Consider the following 23,880-nt stretch of genomic DNA (forward strand, 5'->3'; position numbering starts at 1 on the left):
AATCTTGGAAACAACCAAGATGCCCATCACCCGAGGAATGGTTGAGAAAGATGTGGTATTTTTACACAATGGAGTATTATTCAGCTATTAGGACTTGTTTTTCTAGTGACATGAGTTAATTCACTGTTTTACTCTAAATTCCCGAAGACGCTGTAAGCAATCTTCAGTTCCCTCTGAAGTCTTTGTGCTAGCACATTGCATGGGCTTCCCCTTGCTCACATTTCCTTAGCTAATTTGATGACTTATCAAGACCAATATTTTTATTTTTTTGTCTTTCATATTTCTTTCCAGGAAGCCTTGTTTAGCATTTGTTTCACCCATCTTTTGGTCCGCTTATATAATTCAGTCTGTTTATAGTTTCATCCTAAAAGTTTTTACCAACTCACAGCCCCTGAGGGAAGCCCTCTTCTCGCTTCTTCTGCACTGAATGGGCAATAACCCAGACCTCTAATAGCATGGATACTTCTCTTCCCTGCCCTTGTCTCTGAGCCTTCCCACAAGTGCGCACACCAGAAGCTGTTGCTGCTGGCTGCAACCGAATCTAAAATGCACAACTATTTTGCCATCTTACCTTTTGTATTTCTCTTCCCCAATATCCTGATATATTTTTGTTCTTTGACACAAACCCCAAAGTGCTAGTGGTCAGCAGTACCTTTGGACTCAGTCTTCTAATTTACATTGACTTTTTTTCTTGGAGAGAACCTGGACTTATGTTTGAGTAATTACTTGACTTGACTTGAAAGCAACACACATATGTTTCTTTCCAAAGTAGTTTATATGTCAAAAATTTATTCAGTTCCACAGATTCTTTTCCCATCTGAAACGCTGAATTACTAAGTTTTGCTGAGTTTTAGAAACCCACATTATACTTTCTTCAGAAATGTCCCTTTCTAGAAGTCTATGAGACAGAAAGACTGGATTCTTAAAAATTTTGTCTTCAATTTTCCATTTGGTTTGTGATTTGATATATTTTGACAACTCCATATGAAAGATAAATAAGAAAATTTAATCTTAGATGAAAATTTAATCTTAGATTTAATTTTAGATTAAATTTTAGATCATGCAAAGTATTCTGCTTTCAAGCTAGACTTTTAAAGGTGATAATAGAGAACAATAGCTAATAGGTACTTCATTTTGTTCAGTTAAGTGAAAGAATTCAATGAGGTAATTTATTATTTTTGTTTGCTTTAATTTTTAGTTAATTTTGGTTGTGATTTAGATATCTCCCCCAAAGTCTTCTGTGTGCAGGTGAGGCTTTTGAAAAGGGGTTGGATCACTAGATGCTAAACTCATCAGTGACTTAATCCACTGATGGGTGTTAGAATGTGGGGCACAGCTGGAGGAGGTGGGCCCCTGCAGGTGTAACCACAAGAGTGACTTCTCCCAGCTCTTCTCCTTATACCTTCCTACTTCCTGGCTGGCAGAAGCTGAGCTGCTTTCCTCCTCTGGCCCCTGCCCCCCATGCTATTTCTATACTAAAGCCAGCTGACCATGGACTGAAACCACGAGCCAGAGTAAATCAGTCTCCTTTAAGTGTGTGTCAAGTGCTTTGTCCCAGTGACAGAAAAGTGACTAACAGTGTTGTTCCCAACTTAAAAAAAAAAAATCTTTATATGCTTGGGTTCTTTCCATTCTATCTCCCATGTGATTTGTGCAAAATGAACACTATTTCCATCCTCATTCCATCTGACCTCCATTCCCAAGCCTGCGCCTCCATGTCTTTCTACTCTGCGTGGCACTATTCTATCCTGGGTCAGTTTCTGAGCCTTCAGAGATAACCTAGTCCCTCCTGTCCCTCAACTGTCTTTCCAGTCTAGCACCAAATTCTAATACCATGCCGCACACAGCCTTATAGTTTCCTATCTGCTTACGTCAACAGCCTTCACATAGGTCTCCCTTTCCATTCTGCATATTTTGGTAGAACATTCCTTTGAAACTCTGGTCACTTAATTGTGCTGCTCTATTGTTTTAAATTCTGCTTAGGTCAGGATAAAATCCAAATTCCTGACCAAGATGCGCAAGACACTTATGAGTGCCCTTTGCTCTGGGCTGACCTCTCACTTCTCAGATCCATATATGTTCATCTTTTTTTTTTTTTTTTTTTGGTGGAACCAGGGATTGAATTCAGACCCTTGTGTTTGCCAGGCAAGCACTTATTCTACTGAGCTATCTCCCCGGCCCCTTAATTCTTTTTTAATGCAATGCTTGGTCCATAGTAGACAGTCAACAACAAAGAGTTGAATAACTGAAGTAGTAGGCAGAAAGATAATATGGGGGCTGGGGAGATGGCTCAATAGAATAAGTGCTTAATAGAATAAGGAACCAATCCCTGGTTCCTCCAAAAAATTAAAAGCAAACAAAGATAATACATCATGTCCAGGGGGTGGGGAGATGGCTGAGTAGAATAAGCGCTTCCCTGGCAAGCACAAGGGTCTGAGTTCAATCCCTGGTTCCTCAAACAAACAAAAAACAACCCAGCATGTCCGATGTGTCTTGCTTATCTTAACCTGTACCTTTTCCTTTCCTCTTTGTGTAAATTATATCCTATGACTCACATAGCAATACCTGTGTGCTTTTTGTTGTCCATCATGTTGGATGTTGGATTTGATTGTTTATATCCAGTTTCCATACATGGTGAATGCAGCATCAACCTTGCTTACAAATTATTAAATCAAGTTACAGATACTTTTCAGACATATTCTAATATCAATACAGAGCTAGAAATTGTAGGGATTACTTAAGAAAGATAATAAGTAAAAAACATTTCTAAAAATCAGAACTGTATCACCTAAGGAGATTTAGCTATAATAGTTGGGTAATAAAGCACTCATAAAAATAGGACCAGAAAACATTGAAAAATCTCAGGGAAAGAAATTCTTTCCAGCCTGGAGTTCCTTGGTCCCCCAGTGCCAAAGGTTTGAGTTGACTTTTTTTTTTTTTTTTTTACAGAACCGGGGATTGAACTCAGGCCCTTGAGCTTGCCAGGGAAGCACTTATTCCACTGAGCCATCACCCCCGCCAAGTTGACTTTTAAGGGGTAAGCACACAGACCTAAATCTTTGAAGATAGCGCTGATGTAGGGAAAAATAGGTAAGAGTCGAGAGGCAGTGAGGGATACAAGGAAGGAGATTGCTTCATGGGAGGTAAAAGAATTGCAAGAAAAAGTAGTAATGATAGACTAGATGTAAAAAAATTATTTGCCCTTCATCCTATCAAGTGTAAAGTGTATTTCTTTTCTCCATCAGTCATACTGGGCATGGGACTTTCATTGACAGTAGAAAGCAGAAGTGATGTGTGAATTTCAGAGTGAAGAAGGGCGTTAGAACTTTGGTCTTCACTGCCTTGGAATTCTGTGATGAGGAATCCCTATTAAACTCCTGAAGGATAGGAAGCCACATGGAGGAGAACTGATTCTGTGCGCTGACAGCCAGCACCCACTGCCACCTACTTGACCAAGCCCTATGTGATCCTGGAACTTCTGGTCCAACTAACCATCCTGCCTATGTCACCCATGAATGAGTTCAGGTAAAACAAGCAAAACGCCACCCAGTCAACACACAGCACCATTCAAAACAGTAAATGACATTGAGGCCCTACCTGTGTGTTGGTTTGTTACATAGCACCAGGTAACTGATGTGACAGCAGAATAGGGAAGGGTGAGAAATGAGGGGAGACCAATGGATTTGGAAGCCAGCAGTGTCCTGACATCTCAGTACTGGGAAAGGCCTGGATCTGGCAGCTGTTTCCCACTCCCACCTGGATGCACGGAGTTACTGAGATCTGCGGCCATTAATGACTGGAATGATGTGTTTGTAATTGATCATCTTGTTTAGAATTCATGCTTACAAAACAGTTCAATCATTCAGAAGCTTGGAGAGAACCAGGAAATGGGCTGTTCAGGCCAAGTGTATATCCAGCCTTCTTGACAGTAGTGATTCTCCTTGTAAATGAATCCTTTTTATTTTAAAAAAAAACAGGGCCCTACCTGTATCAACACTTAGTTCTACAACTTGATGCTTACCTTACAGTTTAAACTAAGAGATTTTTCTGCTTACTAAGTTTAAAATTTCAATCATTAAAATGTGCATAAAACACAAGGGGAAAATGCTCTAGAATTCAGTTAAACCAGGATTAGCGATTTGGACCATATAAATATGTATGTGCACACATACATTCACACCAGTTCACAGATAAAAGTTCTCTGGCACTATGCCCACAATTTCTGTAATTATACCTTTTTTCTGGTGATTTGAAGATATTTTTTAAAAATCACAACCTGTAAAAATAGTTGTCTCTTCCTTTATATTAAAACTCAAGAATAAGTATCCCTATGCTTCCAAGTGTTGTGCTTTAATCCTAAGAAGAAAAACAAGTTCCTCTTCATTCCTGGCCCCTGCCTGTCACCTCTCCCTCCAGGCTATCGATTTTGGCAGTTATGGCTAAGAGCTTTGTTACTAAAAGAAAGATTTTTATGGCAAATTTTTGAGTTAAACTGTTGAAAAAATCTTTCCAAGTACAATTTACTTAGTGTTTTATATATCTTTCTTAACATTATGCTGTATTTAAAGCAGTTGTGGACATGTAGACTCAAGGATTCCTTAGCTAGCTGTAACTTTAGTAGGACTCAAAGACCTATAAACCAGGAAAAGTTGAAGCCATGTTCCTAGCCCAGGGTGGATGCAGTATTCCTAAACTCCAAACAAAAAAAGTCTCCCTTGTGCAGAGCTACCGAAATGGGAGAGATTCTGAAATCATAAGTTAATAGGGCTTGAAGACGTCCATTTGTGGTAGAGTAAGGGTTTCTCCAGTTCCTTACCTAAGTAAACTTCATAAATGTAAGGGAGAGAACCTGGAATTACGCACTGAGACATAGCCCAAGGGAAATATCCTAAGCTAATTTGAGACATTATTTACTTATATATAAAAGTTTGCACTTTGGGACAACAACTGTTGTTCAGGACCAATACATACAAATACTTACGCTTTTGCTAGCTCCACTGATATTTGCTCCAAAGAACATCCTTTTGTCTCAGGTATAAACATAATAACAAAACCCAGAGATGCTAGACTCATGAATGTGTATATAAAGCATACCCATGGCAGGCCAATCAGATCTGGAAGGGACAAAAGAAAATGATTAGAACGTATTGTGTGTTGCCTTGATCTCGTCAGTAAATAATGCTTCTTTGGGTATTTTGGGGGGTTTGTTTTGTTGTTGTTGTTGTTGTTATTTGTTTGTTTGTTTGTTTTTGGTTTGGTGTTTTTTTGTTTTTTGTTTTTCAGTACCGGGGATTGAACTCAGGACCCTGTGCTTGCCAGGCAAGAGCATATTCTACTGAGCTCCCTCCCTGGGCCCAGTAATGCTTCTTTCAGCATGCAGAAAGCCATACCTATTTTCATATAAGCCAGGAGTGTCTAGAAAAAGAGGACTTGCACATTAAAAATGTAGCCAGCCCTGGAAACTTTCTTTTACTACTCCAACTTTTTCAGATAAAATAAATAACAGTCTTATAACTATCACAATTCAAACCTAATACCATCATCTTGATGGGCCTGTCTTCCTCAAAAAAGTAACGTATCTCTTTTAATATAAAATAGCACATGCTCAGTGCAAAGCAGGACCTCAATAACACAGAAATACTTAATACTCCAGAAGCTACTATTTCTCACCCTCCGTAAGTTTTCATTTTGGAGATTGTCACTGTAGCTGTTTGGTTTCCTGTGGTGGACATTTTTATTGACATTTTGTACAGGTGGACTTTTCTTGGATTGAACTCACCCTTCTTTGCTCTGATTTGCATAAATTAATTCACGATGGCATTATTTCGTCAGTATTATATCCAACAGTGTATTGGAATGTTTCTTTCTGCGTCCAGAGGAAAGAGTGATAAGAAGTCCAGGGAAAGACATCAGCTTGCCACAATGCAGTGGCAAGAACCAAGAGCCTCCAGGTTGTGATGGATTTTACTTGCCAGCCTAGTTTCATACCAGCCCACTTCTAGCCAAAGATACCGTCCCTTTATGGGCACTGGACAAAATCAAGTTACCTCGGCTGATGGGGTGCTGCCCATACCCCACAGTACTTGAGTCTTCCATTTGCATTGTGCTGGCCCTGGCTTAGCAGCAGAAAGTCTGGGGTGACATGGAGCAGGGAGGAAGTAACTGGCTCCTTTGCACACAAGCTTGGGGCAACTGGACACAAGCTGTGCAAACAGCCCTTAACAGCTGTAGCCACAGATCACAGTTGGTCAGCCAAGAAGACTGCCTGAGCAGTGTATAACCGGTGTACAAGGATCCAAGCACAGAGTATGCTTGTCAGGGAGTTGTGCTGGGGTGGGCAAGAGCAGAAAGGAGGAAGAGCTCTGCTGTTCTTTCAGCAGTTTTAATTAAATTCCTCTCTCAGTGCTTGTCTTCTGCTGGTACAAGACTTTATCTGAGGGACTGCTTAATTAAGCGCTTGTGGAATTGTTCTTTCTTCCCTCTCTGAAGTGTAAACCTTGAATGTAGGCACTGACTAAAGCGAAAAAGGTTTCCTCATCAGACTTGGCACCAGTTCTGTCTGAGCCCTCTCAGGAACACGTAACTCACAGCTTCACAAAGCTCTTCACTGCCCACTGAGATGGTTAAAAAACTCATTCCTTTCGTGAACCCAAATCAACCTTTCAGACATTCTCTTCTGTCCTCCGCTCAGACCATGTTGAGTCTTCCCTCCCCACCTGTTCTTCATGACAGCCACTCTGATGCTTGAATGCGCCTCATTCCATTATGTGAGAGTCCTCTGGGCCAAGCCAAACACACTGAGCTCCCTCAACCATTCTTTCCACTGGACAGGCGACATACCCTTGTCATCCAGGTCCCCTGCTCTTGGTGGGCACCATGCAAGTTTTAAACAAGCTTCTCAAAATATTTTACCAGAGCTGAGTGCAATACTACAGCTGTACCATGCCCACCCACTGCAGCATATGTTTGTCTATCTGGAACAGTCTGCTTTTATTGTCTCATATAAAATTTCATTAAAATGTTGCTATCCAAGGGCTTGTCGCCAAGTAGAACCTCACTTTTTTAGGTCACTCTAACCCATATTGGGAAAATTGAGTTTTGAAAGTAAGTAGAGATATTTAAGCATCCTAATTAAATGTCATCTAAAGGTTTTCGATCATTCCAGGCTGTTTTAAAAATTAGATCTGTTTTCCTGGCATTTTTTCCCAAAAGCTCATGTGGGAGAATTTCTGAATCTTCATTAGTTTTATTAGTGAGGCTTCCCAAATATTTGTGTCATCTTTTTTCATTCTTCTTTTCATTCCTTTTTCATTCTTTTATATTTTTCCTTCTCCACACAAACCAGCAGATGAAGGGTGTGTGTGTGTGTGTGTATGTGTGTGTGTGTGTGTGTGTATAAAGGGCACACGCTTATGAGTGTGACCTAAGTAGGATAGGTATAGTCAATGCTAATGATCAGTTTGGTTGTTTCCCTCAGTCATGGTCTAGATCTAAAACAGCATTTAAACTTTTTTTTTCTTTTTTTTTTTGTGGCTGGCTCAGCCAACCCTGGGCAGCGGGGCTGGCATGGCATGTGGTGCTGGGGATTGAATTGCTGTCCCTACTCTTTGCCTAAGCTTACCTAAGCAAGAGTTTTAGACTGCTGAGCTATCTCACTGGCCTGCATTTGAAAATTTTTCTATAAAATCCCAAACTATACTTACATAGCAACTCCAAAATTTAATTCCATGAGTAATATATTAAATATATACATGTATATGCATATATGTACATATAGATGTATACATTATATGTATCTATACCTATATAGATATACCTATACAATATACATACATATACCTATACACATACATGATACATAGCATGCATACATTTATGCATATACATATTTATATATACATATTTATATATACATGTGTGTATGTCTCTATGTGCTTTTAATATATATATATATATAATATATATATATATATAATGGAACTGGACCATTTGTTTCATAAAATTTTCCAGTTTGGATTTTTTTTACTATAGTCATATTGTAAGACTTTGAAAGAATCACATATTTATATGAAATAAAGAAAACTCAACTCACTGTTCAGTTTTGGAGAATGCCAGGGAACCACTTCATTATTTTGAGAACTAAAAACCACAGTTTCAAGCTTTTATCTTCCCCTTTTTATACGACCCACATTTCAGAGTAGTTGCTAAATTCCGACAAGTACTCTGGATAAAAACTGGATGGAATGACAGAACGAACACACTGGGTCTGGGTCCCAACTATCGCAAGAGCCCAGCAAGGCAAAGTGGGCAATGACCATACCTGGTTCCCTTCTTCACTACAGAACACATCACAGCCACCCACCAAGGAGCTGGCAAATAGCTCTGAAAAATCTGAGCTTCCTCAAGCCTCTGTCTAGATTCAAATAGGAATTCAGAGGGAAAACAAAGGACAATCGTGTGACAATAACACAATCAACAAAATCCAGACTGTACAAAATCTATGAAACAAATGTCCCAGGTTTTTTCAAAATCAAAAGTAAAGGTATAATGAAGGATAGGACATGAAATCTACAAATAATAAGACTAATCAACTTTTTTTTATTTTTAGGAAAGGGTCTACAGGGTGTTCATGGTCTCACTATTAGATCAGACTGTAGTGATCCGCATGTTCACAGCCTCCCAAGAGCTGGGATTACAGGTACGCTCCACCAGGCCCAGTCTCAATTGTCAGCTCACTGTACCCTGGGAGCGGGGCCAGCAAGGCAGGCCCGGGGATTGAAACTTGCAGGTGCTTTAATCCACTGAGCTGCTTGGCTGGACCAAGACTTATCAATTAATTGTATTCAACTAAAGTTTTTAAAAAGTACTCATGAAAAGTATACATGTCTTATGAACATAGACGTGTATACTAAGGGATGATTAATATTGTTAGAAGTGATAATTGTAGAGTGATTTTATTGTTTAAAATGTTTTATCTTGTGAAAGGTTCATGTTGAAATTCTAGGTATGTGTAGCAACCTTGGGAATTTAGCTCAAAATTATTTGATGGGGGAAGAGCAGGTGGGGTCTTAAGCTGGAGAATTGCTTAGGACAGACACAACTGCTCATTGCCATTGTCTGTACAAAGCATGCTTGAAACTTCACAATGAAAGTTTCCTTATAAGAATATAGTTCCCTAATGTTTGTCTTAAGAGAACAAAAGACATGAGAAAAAAACAAACAAACGAAAAACAGAGTTCTTACCTGTGACTGTCAAAAAGGTGAGGGAGATGAGAAGGTTGATGCCCCAGTTCATGCTCGAGGTTAGAGCCATGGCTCGTCCTCTAATCCCACCTGGAAAGATCTCGCTGAGCACCAACCAGGGCACTAGAACAAAGAGAAGAGAAACGGCAGACAGCAACATTAGCAAAACCCATTGAAAGTAAGAGCCAGCTCGCTGATGTCTCTTTGCCCTGGTCCTGCCTGCATTTGTGTTTAGGACAGGGCCGCTTGCTACCTTAAAGGACAGGCTGGAAAAGGGACTGGCCTTCTGTTCACCTCCAAACCAGGAAGAAAGACTACAGGAGAAGCACTGGGAGAGCCGGGTGATGGCTTCTATGGGTGGGGAGGAGAATGCAGTCCTAGCCTCTGACACAGGCCACCAAACCCCCATAGAAGGGTAGTGCCTGGGCCAGCCGAATGCAAGCTCTGGCCATCTTCCTAACACAGGAGCTTTGGGGTCAGATCCTGGTTATTTCTGCTACAACAGTGCCCTATCCCATCCTCTCCTTTCCCTAAACCTTGGAAAAGTCTGTAGTCAGAGTTAATGAGTGAGTAGGAAACAGCTTGCAAGGCAATTGGACACCTGCTCCTCTTCTTTCTCCCACTTGGACCTCCTGGCCAAGGGTAAGATGGCAGAGAGAAGTCTAAAATTAAATAGAGCTCCCAGATTTGACTATTATACCAGACTAGACATTTGAATTGCTGGAAGCAGACTCTTCTTGGCACCAAAATGGATCAGAGAACTTTTTATTATCTGAAAATGACAGGGAACATTAGGGGGGCTGCTTGATGGGATTAGAAAGGGCAGAAGAAAGCACATTAACTTGTCTTCTGATCACAGCTAGCTAACACAGTTTGCCTAATAAAACAGTGGCAAGTTCCTACTGTGGGCTGACTTTATAAACAAGTCGACAATGTTATCTCATTTAATCTGCATGAACTCCTATAGTAGTTACCAGTGCTTTTCCTCTTTTACAGAAGAAGAAACTGAGGCTTGAAGGAGTGAAAAACTTACCACGGTGACAGAGCTCCTCCTGAGTGGCAGAGGTGGCATTAGAACCTTGGCAACCAGACTATTATCTGTGCACTTTGATTATTGTGCTTTCATAGTAGTGGTTCCACAAATGCTGTTTAATTGGGGGATGAATGTAGCTGCAAGCCTGTTTGATCTTGTGGGAAGCATTTAGGCATTGCCCTAGCCCTCGCTCCCTGCTATCTGATGCACCAGATTTTGGAAAGCCAGGGTGTCTATGGTGAGCAACCACAGAGTGCTAGCCCAGAAGAAGCAGCGAGGAGTCGGGAAAGGGCCACTCTGACCAGCAGAGCATCCTCTTGGGCTGCTTGTGCCCGAGAGGAGGAGCCAGCTGTGCTTGTAACTGAACAACTTGCCTCTCACATCAAGATCATGCTCTGTAGTGAAAACATCTGCTTGTGGTAAACATGCTGTGTTAAAGTAAGAAAAACAAATCACACTGTAGGAGACGACTGAAAAATATTCTTGATTATCTTTTCCAAGGGAATTTAAGCAGAGTTAGCTGGAAGATCACTGTAACCAAAGCAGCGTGATCATTATTGTTTTAAGCAATAAGAAATTAAAAAAAAAAAAAAAAAAGCTCCCCTAACCTCCCTTCCTCCTACTCCCCCACCCCCAGGATTCCCTGAGTTCTTGTAGAATGTATCCTTGGGAGAATCCCTTTTCTCTTGAGGGAACCAGTTAGTCCTCAGTACTCAGGTTACCCTTTCCCAAGTACTGCAAGATTGAGGATTCAGCATTCAGCCATGATAACTACATAACTCAAAGGAAGCCTTTGCTATTAAGATCTGTCCTTGGAGCAAAATAAAGCCCTGTCAGTGCAAGTTTTAAGCTAAATACTCATGCCACAAACATGTGCCTCCTTGTTTCTTTCTGTCATTTTATTTGACACAAGTTGAGGGGAACTTGGGGTTTCCTGAAGGTCTTGTGCTTTAGGAGCCATGAGGAAGAGGGGGAGGAGCAGCCTTTTGTTTTCCTTTAACAGAGGAGACAGCTTGGGTTTTTGTTTTTGTTTTTGTTTGTTTGTTTGTTTTTGCAGAACCGGGGATTGAACTCAGACCCTTGCGCTTGCCAGGCAAGTGCTTATTCTACTGAACCATCTCTCCGGCCCTGACAGCTTGGTTTTTAATGCTTCTCCAGCCTGCTTCTTTCGAGCTCTACCTTTCATGGTGACGGCCTCTTGGATTTATTTGCTGGCATTTGCTGGGCTCATCAGAACCACACTGGCCTCAGATGAGAACAAGCCAATACTGCTATTATAAAAGGTGATGCAGCTCCCCAAGGAGAAGACAGGAGAGTGGGACGAAGCACTGGTTACATGTGCTGAGTCTGAAACACCAGTATCCTGCCTGGAAAAATTCAAGATCACACTGAAGCCTGCACCAGGCACACATTCAATGCAGCAGTTAAGCCAAGTTCTTGGGCAATTTATCCAATCTAAGTAATGAACTGAAGATTGAAAAATAGACTTTCCCTGTTTTCAGGCAAGCCTGCACCTGGCAGTTCCAAGAATAAATGTATGATTGCTGAGAGCTTCTACTTCTTCTTTGGAAGAATTCAAGAATTGACGTCTTGGTTGCTATAATATCAACAAGCTGGATGTTACAGCATTTGGCAAATGGATGCTTAAGCCATAAAATTTATAGAGGCTGTCAAATTAAAAGTAAGGAGAATTATTTTGATAATTACTTCACAAACTAAAATTCCAAGTTTTCAGATCCAGGGAGAGTGAAATCAGAGCGTTTAAGTGGCACTGGCAGCAAGAAATCTTCCCGTGGGAGATTTTAGTGCTAGAATCTTACAGGCTTCAGTGTTCTCGAGAAAGATGGAGAAATGACCAAAGCTGAAACAATGAAGAGGCTCGGTGTATCAGTCACCTCTTGGCTGGCAGGAAAAAAATACAGATTTATTTTGGCTTATGGTTTAGAGGTTTCAGTCCATAGTTGGCTGAGGCCATGACCAGATCATCATGGCAGAAGGGTTCCTCAGAGAAAAGTTGCTCACCTTACAGCAGAGCAGCGGACATAGCTTGAGAGGAAGGCAGCAGGGGTCAGGTCTAGTCCACAAGGCCAGGTCCCCGTGATGTCCTTCCCTCGGCTCCCTTCTGTTACCTCCCAAGAGGCAATGATCACCAAATTATGATTCATCAATGCACTGACCCACTGATTACATTAGAGTCCTCATGACTCAGTTGTTTCTGGAAAGACTCACAGACACACCAGATTCGTGACTTACTATTCCCTAGACATTTGTGAATTCAATAAACTTGACAATCTAGACAAGTGTCACACTCCATTTCATTCATAAGTAAAGAGTATAGAGGTATATACCACCCACCACCTGGGAATTCAATGTAATGATGTTCATAGTAACAAGTGAAAGTCTTCATAAAATCGCTGATTTATTTCTCCCCCAGTGAGATGGCCTACTTTCTCTCAAGCTATTGCTACATAGAGGACTCCCTTTCACTGCCCCAAAGAGGACGTGGTGGCCCTCTCTGAGCACCCCGTTTATCCCCCATAGTGATGACAGGCCAACAGAACACACACTACGGTATTTGCTCGTGAGGGATCTGGAGTACTTAGGACAGAAATACAGTGAAACACTTCTGCACTTTGTTCTCCACTTCCAAGCTCCCCGTTCTAGGCCCTCCTCAGCAGTCTGTGCCCCCCCCATGCACGTCAGAGTCTTCACATCCTTCCACTATGTTCTATGCTGCAATAACCTGAACTTGTGGAGGGTGAGGGAGCAGCAATAGCTCACAGACATCGGTAACTGTTCACACATAGTTCACATGGTACTACCTCATTAGGGCGTCCTATGAGAACTGTGTGAACCAGATGAAATGTAGTGTATTTATGACTACCGTGGTGTATCCTAAGAAGACCATGTATGACAAATATACCAAAGATATTCTGTGTCTAATTGAGCACATGGACTTGGGTTAATAGGGATGTTCAATAAAAATAATCCTACTACATGTGTATTTTTTTCTCCCATTTATTTCTGACCATTGCTCCAGTTTTTCTTCTAGAAACTGTCATTTAATCCCTTACACATTCAGATTGAAATCCTGTGGCTCTCCAGGCACATTTTCCATCTGGCTTGAATTCTCCCTGAGCCACCTGGCATGCTAGTCCAGAGTCTGAAAGACTCGTCGAGGTCTTGAAACCCTTGCCAAGAACTCCTAGCAACTTTGGAGGAAGTCCTACAGCTAGGCTGCAAGGTTTGGGACAAGCTGACTTGCCAAGGAAGCTGTGCCAAGGAGTCTGTAGGAGTGAAGCCAAGTCTTGTGGTATTTATCGCCTTTGTAAACAGTGTGAACACACCTCACTCTCCTCCTATAAAGAGGCTATCAAAGCATGAATTGGAGTAGGAACATGCCCACCTTATCCAAGGAGATGCTCAAATTCCAGTCTCATAAATTCCCTAAATAGGGGCTGGGGAGATAGCTTGGTGGTCTAAGCGCCTGCCTGGTAAGCACATTGACCCAGGTTCGATCCCCAGTACCGCATGCCATGCCAGCCCTGGTCACTGAGCCGACCACCAAGACCGGGTGTGGTGGCACATGCCTATATTCCCAGCACTGGGGAGGCTGAGACAGGAGGATCACTAACTACAAGTCTGAGCTGCATAGCCTGACCTTGTACCAAATAAATACATAAATAAATAAATGATTTTAAAAAAATAAAAAAATAAATTCCCTAAATAAAAAAAATATGTTCTTTAAAAAATGAACTCTGCTATAGGCCACCAGCTCCAACGCTAGCAATGATGTGGTAGGTTTTCTTTTTCTTTCCTATATTCTTACTCCTTAGCCTCTTCCTCAATTGTGCCATTCATAGCCTTTTGTCAAAGAAGCATTTTATTCAAGAATGCTATCTTGGGGCTGGGGATATAGCTCAGTGGAACAAGTGCCTGCCTGGCAAGTGCAAGGTCTTGAGTTTGATTCCTGGTTAAAAAAAAAAAAAGATTGTGTTGAGTATTTGAATTACAAACTAAAAACTACAAGGAAATAAAGTGTCAACAAATTCTGCTTTTTCTGCCCTAATGATTTCTAACTAAAATGACTTGCATTAAGACATTTTAGGGAAAATTAGATGCAATGGAATAACCTTTATAAATAGCCATAATCATACAAATGATAATAATATGCTAAAGTTAAAAATGGAACACTATTGTGATCCAAATGGGGACAAAGAATGACATGTTAGTTGGCTTCACATGTTCTTATTTGTGGAGCCTTTAAAGTAACTTGAAAAACAAAATATCATTTTTCACTTGTAAACTACTACCAAATTTTTTTCACCATAAACTTAAATAATAACAAAAGATGCAATTTCTACTGTTCTCCACCTTAAAAGTTAAAGTAAAATAGTTGTATTATTCTTTTTTTTTTTTTTTTTTTGTGGAACTGGGGATTGAACTCAGGCCCTTGAGCTTGCCAGGCAAGCACTTACTCTACTGAGCTAACTCCCCAGCCCCTGTATTATTCTTTTAAATGTTTCCAGCAGAATCTAAATGCCATGGCTTTTTGATTCCCAGCATCACCCATCACTCATGTGAGAAAATAGCAACAAAGTATTCAATATAAATTTCCTATTGTTTCTTTTTCTCTTAAATTTAAAATTTTATTCTATTGTAATGCATGGTTAAGCATGAAAGTCTCTCAGATCAACTTATCATACTTCTCTTATGACCTTAAATGGAAATTTTAGATGCAGTCATACATACTTAATAGCTCTAAGTATATTTCCTGAATTAATTTATTAAATAATGCAAAATCAAAATTACAGAGATATATAAAATATACTCAATATTAATATTAAATATGAGAAGTGAAATCTGTTATTTAGCAGAAAACTAAGAGCATCTTTATTACGTGGCTGGGTGAATGTCACTTATTTCTAGAGCCACATACATTTCTACTTTTAAAATGAAATTTATTATTCTCAAGAATAAAATAGTAAAATGGATGGAGAGCTGATGAAATTTTATAAGAACTGTTACCCAGTTCTTGAGAATGACAACTAAGTTATTTGGAATGATGTAGCAGCTGATAACTGAATTAGGCCATCCTTTATTTTTTGTTTGAAAGCAAATCATTGGAAATACTTTGCTTATGAGAGGATCATTATGTTGTCATTTGAGTCATTTCTTAACACCTACACCAATATTTCCAAGTGCCTTTTTTATTAGTGTTCTTGAGTTTTATAATTTGTGATATTTATCATGGTAAGATTTATGATGATTAATATGTGAACTTTGAAGTGGGAGAGTGATTGTAACTGGGGTCTTGGGGAAGGAGAAATTTTAAGAAAAATTTTTTGATCTTGCATCCTTGAAAATTCACTTCCTTGAGGAATTATCAAAAGAATTCTTTTTGGTACATGAACCTCTTGAAGTATGCATACCCTAATTTGCAGAACACTGAACTAAAGTTTAAAATGAGAAACAAAATTTAAAAAAAGGAGGGGTCCTGCCAAATAGCTCAGCAGATTAAAGCACCTGCTTAGGCAGATGCAGGGGCTGGGAGCTGAGATGGCGATTGAGACTGGGTATGGTGGCACATGTCTATAATCCCAGCACTTGGGAGGCTGTAAACAGGAGGATCACTATGAGTCCAATCTGTGCAGTGAGACCCTGTAGACCCTGACCTAAAATACAATGAAATAAATGAATAAATAAATATTTTTTTAAATGAGGGACAAGAAATTTATTTTTTTCTAGTTGAAAGCCATCTTAAGTAATATGGCCTTAGATGTAATACTTTATATTGTACTTTTTCATCAGTAATGATTCAGTTGGGAAAATATCATAGTTCTAATGTTGCAAATGTTCTTTGGAATATTTTTTATGTGTTTCAGAAAACAACTAACAACTCCTTGTATTTATTAATATAAGGTTAAAACCTTAGTTTGCCTCTTTAATGCTGTGTCCCCTCGTACTTCTAATTTTCTTTCTTATTAGTATATGTTTTCATACATGATAGTTACATCCATTTTGGTGAACTGGTACACATAGATCATTTTCAATCCCTTCACCCCTTTAACCTCTCTTTTCTCCCCTTCACCCACTCCTTTCCATTCTCCAAAGAGTCTGCCACTGTCTCCTACTATCTCTGCTTTATTTAATTATTTGATGAATTTATAGTTTGGGCTTCTCATAGAAGACAAACAACATGTCATGCAACTTTCACAGTCTTTATAGCTTTCAGGGTCAGAGGATGTGACGGGATACTAGATGGAGCAGAAAGCAGAACACGATGTCTTACGTGAGCTGCTTGTGATGAGAGAGTCATTTGTTCATAAGCTTAACTCTGCTTATGCTGCACAAATGCAGGGCTCAAACAGTTGTGTTGGGCACTGTTTTTGCACGCTCTCACACCAAAGGGGAAAAGACTACACGAATTCTGCACATATTTCCTTACACATTTTCTGTTCTTTAGAGGCAAAGTTAGCGCAGAACTACGAGGAGGCTGTTTTTGTACCGTGCATCACTGCGATGCCTACCGGCACTGAGGATCAAGTCTGCTTCCGTCAGGCACAGTGACACTGCACCTAGTCCACTGGGGCAAGGAAACAGTGGTTGTATGAATACTGGTGATAAAAGAAATTTGAAGATTTCAAAGAAAAATAAAGGTGCTTTTGAAGACTTTAAAGGTATGAACACTTCGACATAAGCCCACTATGTGAATATTACTGTAAAATGGCTACATTTGATATTTTTCTATTTAAAAATAATTTAGGCAATATGCCTGTTGCCTCAAGGCATATAATTAACCTAGAAGAATAGTGGGAAGTGAAAATGAGAACTTAAAAAGCCTTTCACTGTGATGTCGCTGATTGTTAGAGGCCTAGAACCTGGGGGTAGGGGGAGTGCAAGGAACATAAAAGTTGCTTTTCAGGCACTTCATGTGCTTCTGAAGTACAAGCCTCTTTGTCTTCAACCCAGCATGTTTTGCAGTGAGCAGCTAAGTCAACTTCCAAATTAGAACCCGCTGTTCCGCGTCCCTGGAATTGTCATACTGTTTAGCTGTACAAACAGCACATGAACAATTTTTCTGGAAGACCCAGGGCTGTTTGGATGTAAAATCTGAATTTAAATGTTTGGCAGATGACTTTTATGCTTCCAACCAGTACACATCCTCCAAACCACTGCTTCATCTCTATAAAATGTAAAAATAAAATTAAAAAAAAATGAAATAAAAAGGCATGCTCCACAGCTGCTCAGCTTACAAAAACACTAATCTCATTTAAGACTGAAAAGAGGTTGAGTTACAGGATATGAAGGTTGGGTAATAATTCTCTATTATTCTTTGCTAGTTCTTTCTTTTCATCTATTCACTCGTTCATTCACTCACTCACTCATTCCTTGAGAGGTACTCAGGACTGGACCCAAAGTTCACATTAGGCAACCTCCTTGGCCCCTTTATACTTTCAGACAGTCTCACTGAATCATTCAGGTTGGACTCAAACTTATAAACCTCCTGCTCAGCCTCCAAGAATGCTGGGGTTACAGGCATGCACCCCCACTCCCTGCGGTCTCTGGCATTTCTGCATGTCTCATAAGCAATGGCACTGATCATTGTTGCTCTTGACTGTCTTTAGAGGCTGTTACAGAAGACAGAGACAGTATATCCCTTTGGAGAAAAGGACTGCCTTGTTCACTGTCCAGTAAAGAATAGACAGTGTCTACCCCGAGGGAAGAAATCAGGCTGGTTTGCTGTCTGCTCTGTGATGTGAGTTCTCCAGGCTTCGGGTTCCTCTTAGATATAACACCCAGGTGCAGGGGTTATCTCATCTCGTCTTGCTGACCTGTGGGCACTGAGACTTGAGAATCTAGCATGAATATGGATCTTCTGGCTCTTGCTATGATTGTGAATAATAAATGGCACTTTGTGATGAAGTCTTGTGTCTTTTACCCACATCCAGGAAACTGTAGAGGGCTAGCTTGTTAATTTGCAAGTGAGGTAAAAATCTTAGCCCCTTTACAGTATTGACAGTTTGATTATTCCTGACTATGGTATTATTTTCCTACAAAGAGCTTTTGTTATTATCATTAAAATTGGATTGCCCATTCACATCTGAGGAATTTTACTGTGAGTTTTAAGCCTGTTAATCCATTGAAATATTTCTATAAACTCGAATAATACTTATTAGGTAGAAAAATATGTTCCTTCCAAACTTCGGGTTTAGATTTTTACATATTTCTCTTAGGAAAACAATGGAAGTATTGCCTTAAAAAGATCTTTTGGTAAAAACTGAATTTTCAATATATTCAATTACTAAGTTAAGACTGGAGGAATTATCCTATGGAATTGAAGGTCTCAGTCCTTTTTTCCCCCAGGGGAAACTTGGAGAACAAAATAAAAATATTTGTAAATGAACATTCCCTCTCACAACACACATTTTTTGCATGGCCTTAATCTTAGTGAATTTAAAACATGAGCCTTCTTTAGCCTTGTATCCTCAATTAAGTAGATTTATTCAGATATAATTTTTAGCCAAGTGTGTATGGGTTTCATAACAACCACATTCACCTTTTATTCCCTAGTCATCGGGTCTTTCATGCCAGAGATCTGGCTATATTAACCCCAGATTGAAAGAATCCCAATTAATCATGGAAACTAAGAGAGTTTTATATTTTTAAAAAGAAAATTCATCCAACTTATCATAGACTAGGTTCTATTTTGGGCTCTTGTAAGTCATAGTAAATAGGGCAGGATTTATTTGAGCACAGAACATGCCATCTAAAGTAGTCATAACAACTCACAAGAGCAAACATTTAGGTGTTTCCCCATTGAAATCTCACCTTTTACCTTTCATCAGAACTTTAGGATTGTCTGTGCAACCCATCTAGTTTCCTGGGAAAGCCTTCTGGATTGTATGTGATTCAGGATTGAGCCATACAATTTAAAGACACAAATCAATTTCTATAACCTTAAATACTAGCACAGTATATAAAGGAAGATAAGGATGACCATAGCCTCATAAATCAGTATATGGTCATGGAGTACATGCTGTGTCCCTGGAATGCCCAAGCCAGATGCCTGCTTAGTCAGAGCTCTCTCATGTCTGGATTAGAGGCAGATGTTTAATACTTTTTATCACTAAGTATATTGGCCAATGCTACACACCAGGCTCAAAGCTAAGGGGATGTTATACAGATTGTTTCAATGAACTCCATAATTACGAGATGCATTACACACGATGGCCCCCATATTCTAGGTAGGGACACTGGAGCCTTGCAATATTAACTGACTTGCCTATAGTCTTATACTGTGGAACTGGTATCCAAGGCCAGAGAGTTAGAGCCCAAAGCCTCCTCCAGATCCCAACCCATGCTGTACAGACTCAGCAGGTGTCCTAACTGTGTTCATCACCCTGCAGGCTCATGGCCTTAAGGCCACTTGACCTATGATTATCCCTACTTAAACTATTATCCCAGATCTTCACAGTGCTTTCTTCAAAAAGCCTTAGATACTAATGTCACTGGCTCAGAAACACCTTCTGTCTTCATCACACCTGGAAAAAAAAAAAAAGCCCTTCATACACACTCTTTTTCTTATCCTTATTTTTCTTTGTCATTCTTGTTTTCACCTAAAGTTCAATATTTCCCTTCCCGGACATTGTCTGTACATGCATTTCGTTTCTTGCTCCTTGCCTGCTTCCATCACCAGCTCTACGAGGACAATGTATGGATCTTCCCCATCCATCTGGGAATCACCAGCTCCTGGCCCCAAGGCCCTGCACATCATAGGTGAGCAACGCCCACCTGCTGGGCGAGGGAGCTAGTGGGGGAAGAGATTGCTCCCTGCTGCTTTTTCCCTTCATCTTCTCTTCTGGGTCACTCCATGGTGCTCACTCTTGCCTATATTGGTCTTCAGAGTTGGCGAAAGAGAAAGGGAAGACTATGTGGTGTGATTTGCCTTTCATTCTTCAGTGTTAGGTTCCACTAGAATACATCAACCAAAAGTTGATGCAGAATGACAGTCACAACCTCATCACCTAACTTAGATGGTGACATCAGGAAAAATTTCCTCCATCAACTCATCATGAAAAGATGCTAATTGTGGAATGGAAGATGAAGTTAATTAATTAATTTATGGACACATAAATTTTTGGACTAACAAAGTTCAGTAATTATTATGGAAAGCATAGCCCCAAGCATTTTTCTGAGTTACAATGTGTATTTTAAGGAGAACTGTGTTTCTACAATGCGTCACCTCAAAGTAACTCGTGAGATAATAACATTAGGCCTTAGGTTTTGGCTTGCCTTTGCTCACTTGTGAGGTATGAGTAGAACACAAATTTTCATGTACTCCATGTCCTCAAAATATTAGGAATCTGTGATTTCATGCTGTAACCATCTGAGCTATTGAATGGAGCCCAGAAACACAGCGAAGATTTGGGCTAAGATTTTTGAACCTATGTTGAAGTGAAAGGTGAGATATAGAGAACAGAATATTTAGTAAGCGTTTCTAATAATGACAGTGGAGTACTGTCCTGATTTTATTTGACAGAAGAGTTTTACTTTTAGTTAAAGAGAAATGGAAGACAGGGGCTGTTACCCACTTGTGGGCTGTTAGTGCCTTCAGCAGGCTAGCAAAGCTAAGGGAATCTTTAGACCATACTTTAAATGCATAAAATATACAAGATTCCTCAGTACCATATTTATATCTCCTCCTAAGTTCTGGAACCTCAAGCAACCTTGTTATTTTCACAGTTAGAGAAACAGAAGACAAGAAAGTAAAATGACATAGGGCATACACTTTAACCTAAGAATAGAAACACATTCTTGGCAGAAGAAAACCACACTGTGATCTAATGCAATTAAAGAATGTTGTTTGAAGCCAACCCATATTTAAGAAAATTTAATAAGGGTGGTTTACTTTTCCTTTCCGTATTACTTTAAAGCAGTTGCTTTTCCTTTCATACCACTATGCACAAAGGATGTGTTTGTATTACAAGCCATAACTTATTTAAATGAAATACCTAAGGAATAATCACAGCGAGTTAATAAGTTTTATAAAGCATTCAAAAATCTGTTATGAAAAGCTTGCTCCTAATAAAACTTATGTTTAAACTCCAACAGTTCATACAGCTTATACCAATGCCTGAGAATATAATTTTGAGGATTGACATAGAATTCCTACAGTATTTTTTTAGGGAAGGAAAAGAACTACCACATGAATATAGGCATAAATGACGTTTGCCAAGGAGACATTCAAGGACAATTATTTAGATCTCCCATAAAACACTAGAAAAATTCATAGTCTAGTACCACAGTGAGAATAACTTTTCTTTAGAGAGGATGATTCAGATGTCTGCCTGCAATGAGCTGACCCAAGATCACATGTGAACACCCAGGTCAGTCCATGAGCTGTAATTATCAATGGGACCAACCATGAAGTGAGAGAATTATATCCTTTCTCACACTCCTATTTTTTTTTTTTTTTTTTTTTTAGCAGAACTGGGGACTCCGGCCCTTGTGCTTGCCAGGGAAGCACTTATCCACTGAGCCATTTCCCCGGCCCTCACACTCCTATTGTCTTCAATCCTGAGATTTTTCCATGAGCTTAGTATTACTTTTTGTCTAAGAAGATCTCAAAAAGACTCTCTTCCATGTTTTTTTTTTTTTTTTTTTTTTTTTTTTGGCGGAACCAGGGATTGAACTCAGGTCCTTGTGCTTGCCAGGAAAGCTCTTATTCCACTGCGCCATCTCCCTGGCTCCTTCCATGTTGTTTTGTAGCATAAAGCAAAATAGTCCCCCAAAATGCATGACAACTTTCTGATATGTGTCCAAATAGCTCTTTATGACTTGACAAAAGAAATGCCCTACATGCCTCCTGCTAGCTGCTTCTCAGTACCACCAGCTCCCTGCATTTTCTTACAAAGACAAAAAAAGAACTTTAGAAGCAGGTCCAAGTGATTGACTGTTCTGCACACCCTCGTGATGGTGTCCGGCGGCAGCAGGGCTTTCCTGGCAGCCCGGCATTTCCAGATTTCTGGGTTGTTCGCCCACCAACCTGATAGCTCTACCAAATTAAGAAGCATGCTTTGGTCTTTCCTATATCTGCGTCATATATTTCAAGTGTTTTTCTCTCACCTCTCTTAACAACCCAAGGAACCTAGTATGATTTTTAAACAGACTTACACAGTGCTTGCTTTACAAAATAAAACAAAACAAAAACATGAAATATGGTTTCTTCTCTCACAGAGTTTATAATCTAGTAACTATATTCCAGCTAATAAACCAAAATAAACATACAGAAGAAGGAACACATGTACCATTAAGGCCTGAGCTGTGTAGCTCATCAGTATCATGCTCTGCACATGCAAAGCACTTGCACGCATTGTCCCACCTGACATGCACCTACTCTAGAAGACAAAGCCAGCCAGCCTATTATGCCCAGTTCATAGGTGGGAAACACCTTAGAGAAGAGAAATCACTTAGAGACACATAGCCAATGAGTTCAAGAGCTGGGATTAGAACCTACATTTGCTGATTTTTAACTCAGTCTCCTTGTAGCCTATGACTCAGTAACTGCATGCTAGAAATACACGACCAGCTCATACAAATGAAGTCCTCTAAGAAAGGCAGTGGATCCACAGAGGGGAAAGATTTTAATTAAAATTCGGAGACAAAAAGCATTTGGGTAGAGAGGGAAGTAACATTTGCAATAGCGCATTATGTTTATTGAAGGGGGGTAGTGAAAAACAAAGAAGTCCAGACAGGTAGGCCAATGTACACGTCTGGCTCATGATTTGCTGAGTCTACTCTGTGACACCGGGATGCACTTCTGTCTTGGTGGTGCTGCAGCACAACTCCATAGACCGTTGTGTACACGGTGCAAGGAAACCCTGGTACAGCTAGGTGAGATGAAGGAGGGCCTTGAAACCAGACACAGTTGTTCCCTCAAACATGGGTAACAGGCTACGAATTGTGACTTCAGACTGTGTGGTTTCAGTCTTTGCAGCAGTTTGTTTGTTTCCTATAAAAGGAAAATGTTGACTAAAGGATTTGATTTTTTTTTCCATTTTAAACAGCATCTGACTTCTCTTGTGTGGCAGAAGTACAAAGGTATGCAAGATTTGGGAGCATGACTGATAGGAGGAAATGATATTTAATCAATACTGGTATGAAAGAATGATGGACAGGAGAAGAGCCCAGGATGTACGAGGGCTATTACGAGGGTCTCCTGATAACCCAGATGTGAGAACATATGCTACTAGGACAGCGGAGTAGGAAGGACACAGTGAACACAAGAGTCATTTGTGAGGGAAAATCCAGGACTGTTGGACTAGTGACAGGGGTGAAAAGGTCCCAAAGCTTCAGCCTGGGTGGCTGGCAGGGTGGCCTATTAAATGGGAAAGGAAGAGAGGTGGAAAGGCACTCTGGGGTGAAGCAAAAGAGAATTCAGACTTGGGCTTTTTTGTTTGTTTGGCTGATAGTGAGGCATCAAAGTGGAAAAGTCTACTCACTGGGGATAAAAAGGAACTGAGTTACGTGAGATGACAGAAGTGGAGATAAGTGAGAATCGTGAGCTCAGGGGAGATAATTAATGTTCCTGAGAAAACAAA

The 23,880-nt window shown here is 40.1% G+C and overlaps 1 protein-coding gene across 1 annotated transcript in view; it reads right to left on the reverse strand.

The window, feature by feature from the left end:
• Slc2a12 (solute carrier family 2 member 12) overlaps nt 1–23,880 on the reverse strand; it is a 55,099-nt gene that overhangs the window by 7,940 nt on the left and 23,279 nt on the right. The window contains exons 3-4 of the mRNA XM_004628519.2: nt 9,244–9,366; nt 4,982–5,114 (exon numbers count right to left, since the gene is read on the reverse strand). Coding sequence (XP_004628576.1) covers nt 4,982–5,114; nt 9,244–9,366 — 256 coding nt within the window. The remainder of the gene's footprint in view (nt 1–4,981; nt 5,115–9,243; nt 9,367–23,880) is intronic.

The sequence above is a fragment of the Octodon degus genome, unplaced genomic scaffold, assembly GCF_000260255.1.
Source record: "Octodon degus isolate 3935 unplaced genomic scaffold, OctDeg1.0 scaffold00024, whole genome shotgun sequence".
NCBI classification, from domain to species: Eukaryota; Metazoa; Chordata; class Mammalia; order Rodentia; family Octodontidae; genus Octodon; species Octodon degus.